The 8367-nt window shown below is 45.6% G+C and overlaps 1 protein-coding gene across 1 annotated transcript in view; it reads right to left on the bottom strand.

Moving 5' to 3' along the window:
- The window catches only part of PDE6C (phosphodiesterase 6C), an 82436-nt gene extending 75034 nt beyond the window's left edge, over nt 1-7402 (bottom strand). The window contains exon 1 of the mRNA XM_077124391.1: nt 6923-7402. Coding sequence (XP_076980506.1) covers nt 6923-7402 — 480 coding nt within the window. The remainder of the gene's footprint in view (nt 1-6922) is intronic.
- Nucleotides 7403-8367: the final 965 nt, after the last annotated feature.

Here is an 8367-nt window from a genome sequence, read left to right on the forward strand (position 1 = left end):
CTTCTCCCTAGTCCCCACGTCTTACGGACAGGCAGCAGGGCCCCAGCACAGAGGTCCTGACCAAAGGGCCTCCTGCATACCCCCATTCTGTGGTTTCACCTGTCTGTTTCAGAAGGTCGGTTTCCCACCTGAGCTCTGGCCTATCTAGGTGAGGCTGAGGTTGGGCAAGGAAAAAGAGGTGATGTCAGGGTACATTAGTTTCCTAGGGCTGCTTTAAGAAATGACCACAAATGGTGGGGCGTAAAACAATAGACATTTATTCTCTCGTGGTTCTGGAAACTAGAAGCCTGAAATTAAGGTGCGACAGGGTTATGCTCCCTCTGAAACCTTTAGGGGAGGATACTTCAATGACTCTCTCCTGGCTTCTGGTGGCTTCCAACAATCCTTGGCATTCCTTGGTTTGTAGCCGCATCACTCCAATCTCTGCCTCCACCTTCATATGGCCTTCTTCCCTGCATTTCTCTCGGTCTCCAAACTCCCTTTCCTTATAAGGACACCAGTCATTGGATTTAGGGTCCACTCTAATGCACTCTGAACTCATCTTAACTTGGTTACAACCACAAAGACCCTATTTCTAAATAAAGTCGATTCTCAGGCTCTGGGTGGACATGGATTCGGGGGCAACACTATGCAGCCCAGTACACAGGGCCACATAGAAACTGAGGTGCCAAGAGTAAGGGCGAGAAGGCACGGGGTTGCAGTAAACAAGAGTGTGTGCAGGGAAGGAGCTCACCTTGGGATTAGAGACAGCTTTTATCCCAAGGTTAGAAATCGTGTTAATTACCAAGGCAAAATGTACACTTGGAACCAGTCAACTCATCCATCATGATAATAAAGAAAAAATGACTACTCCCCCCCACACCCAAACTCTTTCCAACCTCACCAACCTGTGTAATCAGTGTTTACCTGCTTGGTATGTCTCTTTCTATATCTTTCTCTACAATTATGCAGAGGTTTTTCCTTTCAATTTTTTTTTATAAACTTTTCTAATTTTACACAAGATGCTCATCATTTAACAGTATCCTACGGCCTTCTCCCCAAGCCAGCATATATGGCTGTGAATTCATGTTTTTAGATTCCTGCTCAGTATTCCACACAGCGGATGCTCATGAGCCACTTGACCATTCTCTTCTAACAACTCAGTCTCATTATTGTTTTTCTCCACTACAAACAAAACTACATGAGTCATTTTTGTTTTACCTTTTATGGGATGGATTCCCAAAGTAGAACTCCCTCTTGCTGGACCCACAGGTATATGCAGTTTTTATTTACATACCTACCAGAGGAGCCCTTTCACAAAAGCTTGAAATTTTCATTTCTACTAGCTACATATGAGAAGACCACCTTTTTGCCAGCACCAGCTACTTATCTGGTTTTTAATGTTCAGCCAAGATGATGGTTTTCATTCATATATTTTATTTCTCTTTTTGTGAGAGAGGAAAATGGCTCCTCCAAGATATAAGCCTCATACTGTAGATGAAAGAGAAAATTCTAATAAACCAGTATGGCAAGGCAAGAGGTGAGCGATGAGTTTGGAGCAGTGACAAAGGAAGAGCTTGAGAAGGTCAAAGAAAGCTGTAAACTCAGCTGTAATTTTGGAGAATTCCACTCTAGATGGGTATAAACCCAGCACTGTATGGGTCCTTAGGTTCTTTCCTTTGAACCTGGTCTTCTCCAATAAGAGAAGATGGAGTATGGCAGAGAAGATAGGATTTAACACATGAGTATGATTGCTGAATCATTATATTGATATTTCTTTAGTCTCCAGTGTCTTGGAGCAACTAGAAGGAAACACCCAAAATCGTGGAACTGTAACTCATACCAAACTCTGATATCTGTTCTGTAACTAATTGTTGCAGTGCACTTTGAAATTTATTGTTTTGTATATATATTATTTTTCATGATTTCAAAAAAAAAGATCTTTGGACTAACCCTGAGACTCATTAGCCTAAGTTGGCTTGGTGCTCCTTTCACAAGTTGTATTATTTTCATTTCCCCAAGTTGAAGGTGCTTCTAAAAACAGGATAAACTTTGGAAGCTGGACTCTGCTCAGTTTCCCAAAGAAAACACGTGGGTCTGCTGACCAGAATTTCCCACTAGGGATCAAGGGTTGTTCGATCTCAGCACAGAGCAGTGTTTCTGGGCAGCACCTCAGAATCACTTGCAGAAAAATGCAGATTCACTGACCTCACAACAGTTTCACCTAACGTTAATCTCCAAGACAGGGACCAGGGAATCTGTACTTTTAAGTAACCCAGGTAACACATTTGCTTAACCAAATGTGTGAATCACTCCCCAGGAGGATCCTTAGAAATGAGACCATTTACTATGAAAACGTGTTGTGCTAAAGGAGTCAAATACAGCTCTCATCCTTGGCCTCTTCCATGCCTCTTCCAAGGCAGAAACACACACCCCAACCATGTATTTGGGAGGTGCCATCTCACAGTGGCTGAGAACAGATGATGAAGTCAACATTTCCTTGCAAACATATTGCACACAGCAGCTTCAAATCTTAATGCCACTTCCCTCCCAGATTCTATATACAGGGTAATGTTCTCAAGGTCAATTGCCTGTTTTGAGAAAATGGCTTATAACTTTCAAATTTTTAATGCTGGATTATTATTGCATCTGAAAGCCTTGAATAAAGCACCTCTGAAATTACAGATGAGGGCACCTGACTGGAACGCTGGGAGGTGGAGCTTTCTGGTTCTCCTTTTAATATTTTCACTAGCTCAGACAATCCTGAGATTTCTTTGAGAAAGTCCTGTGTTTCTCTTGACTCCCAAGATCCCTTCATGGTTCTTCTTCAAAGAAGCCACTAAAGGCAACTGGAAACCTTGTTTACGGCCACAGGTCCCAGGCCCCTCCTGCAATCGCAGTCTTGTTAAATCCTGATTATAACAGGGCTAACCCTTCAGATCAGGAGGCAAAAAGAGAGGAAGGAAGAAAGGAGGGAACAAAGGGAGCTCTAAGGACTGGTTAATTATTGAACACTTAGGCCTTGTTCCATGACTGTCTTTTAAACCATGACAAGAATCATGACTTGAAGAGGTTATCTCTCAGTCTCCACTTATTTACAGTTTTCCTGCCATTTTCCTGTTTTAAAAACAGGCAATTACCACTGATCCTTTTTGTTACCTACTTTCAGCCTCCAAGTCACCTTCATCCTTACCACCACCACACACCATCATCATCATACCATAGCTATCCTTTATGGACACCTACTAGGAGCCAGGCACTTGGCGCACATTTAGTCTGTACATAGGGCTACCTCCATTTCTCAGGTGCAGAGCCTCCTGTCTTTCACATAACCACCAAATCTCAGACCTGGTCTGTGCCCCGTCCTGTCTGATGGCGAAGCTCCCACACAACGCCAGGTGGCTTCCCTATTGCCACTTTCCTGGACCCCCAAGGGCAAGGGGACCAGCTGTGTGTTTTTATCAAGGCTCAAGAAGTCCCTCCCTCCCAGGGGTCCTGAATGTTCACCAGAGCGGAGGTGTGTATGACCAGCACGTGGTGGGAAGAGGTGGCCTCAGAAGGTCTCTGGTATGGTCCCAGACCTGCTCTATCCTACACATTTGACCTTGAGCAGTTTCCTTCATATAGAGGATGGAGATAAAAACATGCTCCTTCAGTTCAGAGGCTTTGTCAGAATCAGGAAAGATGAAGCATAAGAAAATGCTTTGTAAATTGTGAAATGCAATGAAAATGTGATGGTTCTAGTTTGCTGGCTGCCAGAATGTGATATACCAGAAACAGAACAGTTTTTAAAAAGCGGAATTTATTAAGTTTCAAGTTCATAGTTCTAAAGCTGTGAAAATGTCCAAATAAAAGCAAATCTATAAAAATGTCCAAATGAAGGCACCAACAAGAGGTTACCTTCACTCAAGAAAGGCGGGTGAAGTTCAGGGTTTGTCTCTCAACTAGAAAGGCACATGGTGAACATGGAGGCATCTGCTAGCTTTCTCTGCAGGCTTCTTGTTTCATGAAGCTCCCCCGGAGCATTTTCCTTCTTCATCTCCAAAAGTTTCTGGCTGCATGGGCTCTCATGGTTCTCATGGCTCTGCAGTTTTCTCCAAAATGCTTTCTCTTTTAAAGGGTTCCAATAAACTAATCAAGACCCACCTGGGATGGGTGGAGCCACATCTGCTGCTCATCACAGGTTAGCACCCACAGCTGGGCATGTCACGTCTCTGTGGAGATCATCTAATCAACTTTCCAACTGGCAGTGCTGAAACGGCTGCCCCCTCAGGATGGATCAGGATTAAAAAGTGGCTTTTCTAGGGCACGTAATCCTTTCAAACTGGCACAGTGACTAATCAGAAATATCATTTAAAACATTGGTTTCCACCTTTCTCATTGTAGATTTTACTGCAACGGCAAAGTGTGGTAAAACTGCAGGGAGGTAGAGTGGGATGGAAAGAGGCCCGGACATCGCCAGGAGGCCTAGATTCCATCACAGCCTTTTGCTTTCGATGCCCTGTACCAGGACTTGAGGAGAGCGGCCCCGTGTCCTCAGCTTCCCATCTGCTGGATTAGCTGGACAAATCTCTATACCTTTCCATTTCTAATATTCTACTGTTTATTTGAAATTCACTTTCTCCTTCTGTCTCTGCCTAGCCATTAGATTGATGCTTTTTGACATTAGCTGCATATTGGAATCACCTGCGGAGCTTTTAGGACCTATTGACGCCTGGGTCCCAACCTCTGAGATTCTACTTTAATCGATCTGTCAAATCTCTGAAATCAGTCCTTCTTTTAAAAAAGCTCCCATTTAGTGTGTTTTTTAAATTTTATTGTGTTACTATATATATATATAAGATCTGCCACTATAGCCAATTTCAATTGTACAATTCAATGACATTAATTACATTTGCGTTGTTGCATGGCTAACATAATCCTCATTCAACTTTATTTTTGGATGCTCTACTGTGGAGATCACATTTCCCTCTTTTTCCATGTGCCTGTCCTGTTATTGCAGCACCACTTGTTGAATTTTTTTTTTTTTCGGGGGCAGGGTTAGGGGTGGGGAGGGAAGTGTGTGGACTGGGAACGGAAGCCGGGTCTCCCACATGGTCGGTGAGAATTCTACCACTGAACTACCTTTGCATCCCACTTATTCAACTTTAATATGCAGCCAGGATCAAAATCCACCACTGTAGGAAAAAGTGCTACTAAGCAGTAGAAACGGAGAACCTATGAGCCTCCTTGCTTCCCTCTGGGCTCAGGAGAGTGACTGTCTGTCTTCACCAGGACACACTTACGCCCTCTGTCCCACTGAGACCAACCCTGAGTCCTGGAAAAGCGAGATGGGGGAGGGGAGACCTCCCCCTGGGCTGCCCTGAGCAGTGACGTATGCAGCGGACAGGAACAGACCAAGGACACCTGGTCTTTCTGGCAAGCAGCTCACTGAGCCATTTTCTCCTCAACAACAGGAACTGGACTCATCGATTACCTACTTCAGCCCAAATCATTTTACCCACCTCTTCTTTAAAAATATTTTAGGAAATAGAAGTCTCAAGTGTCACTTTGTTATGTTTGATGCCCTAGAAATTGTGGAGAGGGGCTCAGCCAGAGATGGTCAGGAAGCGCATTCCCATGAAAGCGCATTCCCATGAGAAGCGCCTCGGGGCGTGGACCTGGCGTCCTAACTAGAATCTGCAGAACTCGGCCTCAAGGGCACAGGCCAGTTTAGTTGCCTTAGTAGCTGCAGTCTGCCTCAAAAGCGAACGTAACCAGGCTTAAACTCAGGGAAGAGAGGAATAGAAAGGACGAGGGCCAAACCTCGCCCAACCGCAACCCTTGCCCCCGAGGGTGTCCTGTGGTTGTTTGCTGAATTTTGCGGATGTTTGACGACTTCTATGCCTTCTGGATCTGTCCTCCTGTAATCAGCTTCAGAAGGCATGTGGGGGATTAGCGTCCAGCCTCTCCAGCTGACCCCACTCGCAGCTTGTAATAAACCCCACACAGAGAGATAATCAGGCGCCGCGACCATTCAACTCGGCTCCGACCTGATCCACGGCTCCCCTTAATACTGAATTGTATTGGGAACAGTGTGTAGAAGGGCTAGCAGGAGTGGCTCCAGGCTGGTTCCTGTGATTGTCCCTGAGTGGAGGGACAGTGCATAATCTGTACTCTCACTTACTTGCATTTTATAATTTTTCAAAAATGGACCTGGATTGTGGTGGTTAAAAAGAAAAAGTTAATATTCTATTTCTAAAAAAGCAAATATGCCTTGTATCAGTGCAGCATGCTGTTGGTCTGCAGGAAGGCCCGAATTCTTGACAGCTCTGAGTCAAGGGGCTGGGGAATGGTGGTCAGTGTGGACTTAATTCACATTTATAATGATCTGGATTTGAATATCTGACCTTTCAAATAGTAACTTTTTTTTTTTTGTCACAGTTGGTCTATAGATGAAATAATCAATTTACGAACCCATCCATTCCAAATAACTGAATGTCTTCATAGGGCTAAGAATGAGAGGTGTGGGGTGAGTTCACAAATCTTGGCACCTGGGCCTCTTGGCGGATCCCCGCCCCCCACCCCCACATTCCCCGCAGGGCCACTTGCTTTGCTTGTGTGTTCATAAGGGAAGGCGCTCCAAGGGCTGGAGGAGGTGTAACAGAGCAGGTGAGGGATGCATCAGGCCCCAGTAATGTTTCCCGATAAGATGCCAAACATTACAGGGGACATATTTATACTAAAAAATTACTCATTGCCCATCTGAAATTCAGAATTAATTGGGCCCGCTGTATGTTCATTTGCTACACCTGGCAGCCCTGGGCCCGGATGCTCCTCCTCCCGCCGCCCCACACCCCAGGTTATGACCAAACCAGCAGCACGAGGATGCCCCAACCCCCCAGACCACGGCCCTTTCCCAGGTTCCTCCCTGTGTCCGGCCCTACTGTGTAAGACCACCTACCTTTCTCACGTCTGGGACATTAAGAGTTTTCTTTGTGTGGGCCGCCCAGCCCACAATCCCAATGTCCAACGGAAACACAGTCTCTCTCTCGGGGGCCACCAGGTTGTCCTCCAACTTGGAGGTTGGGGTGACGTTCAGCAGCCTGGAGGCCACCTCCTGTGTGCCGTTGCGGGCCCGGCAGACGAACAGGCTGCAGCGGTCAGCCTGCAGCAGCGCAGCCAGCCTCTGGAGGACCCTGTGCACGGCGGGCTCCATGCCGCCCGCCTCCTCCTGCACCGCCGGCAGCAGCTGCCAGCAGAGCGCCAACTCCTCCACCTGTGGCGGCTCAGGGACCGAGGCACCGGCTTTGACAGAGGCAGAGCTGTTCTGGGTGGATTCGCCCGGCGCTTCCACCCGGAGCTTCTTGTCGAAGTACTCCTTGGCAAACCCAGGGTTCTCCTCGAGGTATTTCTCTACAGCATCTCGGCTGAGCTCACCCATAGCGTGGCTTGCTTTGCTGATATTGTTCAGAAAGTCCCTCAGAGAGTTGCCTGCAGAGCGCCGAGAAGAAAGTACATCCTGGTCAAAATTTCGGAGGGAAACATAAGTAGTGCCTTGAAGGAGCCTTGGAGGTCAAGCAGAATGTTTGCTGGACAGCTTTCAAGGTGCTGTAACTGCTGGGATGTGACAGAAGGTCCTGGCTTCAGGTGCGATTCAGGAAACAGAGGATTAAAGAGCTTTTCGGGGTACTAAATCTCTAAGCACTATTAGCTGATAAATCCTCAGAGAATCCTTAGAGCATCTTAGATCAGCCAGGCAAGTGGCAAATTGAGGTGGCTATTCTAGAAAATGTTAGCCCTTGTCGCCAGCAAAGAAGAATCGCTAACATCTCTGTTAATTATGCTGCATCCATCTGTTGGCAACTTGAATTATTTTTCATAACAGTTTTATACAAATGAAACTGTTTGGAACTGAGAAGTGTTTTGAAGAAAACAACCTTGGGCTTATTACTTGAGAGACAAGCATGTGCCAGTGACACAGCCTCATCAAAGCACAACTTAAACAACAATCCTGGTCAAGAGAAGTGATTGCAGAAAGGCAACCCATGCACCTGCCAACTGGGTTTTCCTGCTAAGCCTATTAATTTGGATTTGGGTTTCAGTAGTAATAGTCAGACATCACGCATTTTTGCCACAAGGTGCAGTCTTTATAATCGACTGGCTAATAACTATCTTGTCTGTTGCTAGGATCTTTAATGTTTCAGAGGCTTCTGCTGAGGAAAGAGCACGTATGACTACTGAGTGTTGTTTAATGTTCAGTTTATTAAGTTGATACATCTGTTAAGCACATTTTCCCAAATATTTAAACACTATTATGCAACTAATAAACTGCACATTTCATAAACCCATTTACCTGGAACATTTGCTGATTTTAGTCTTGGGTCTTTTAAACATTTCAATAAAGTT

Source organism: Tamandua tetradactyla, chromosome 13 (assembly GCF_023851605.1).
Source record: "Tamandua tetradactyla isolate mTamTet1 chromosome 13, mTamTet1.pri, whole genome shotgun sequence".
Lineage (NCBI taxonomy): Eukaryota > Metazoa > Chordata > Mammalia > Pilosa > Myrmecophagidae > Tamandua > Tamandua tetradactyla.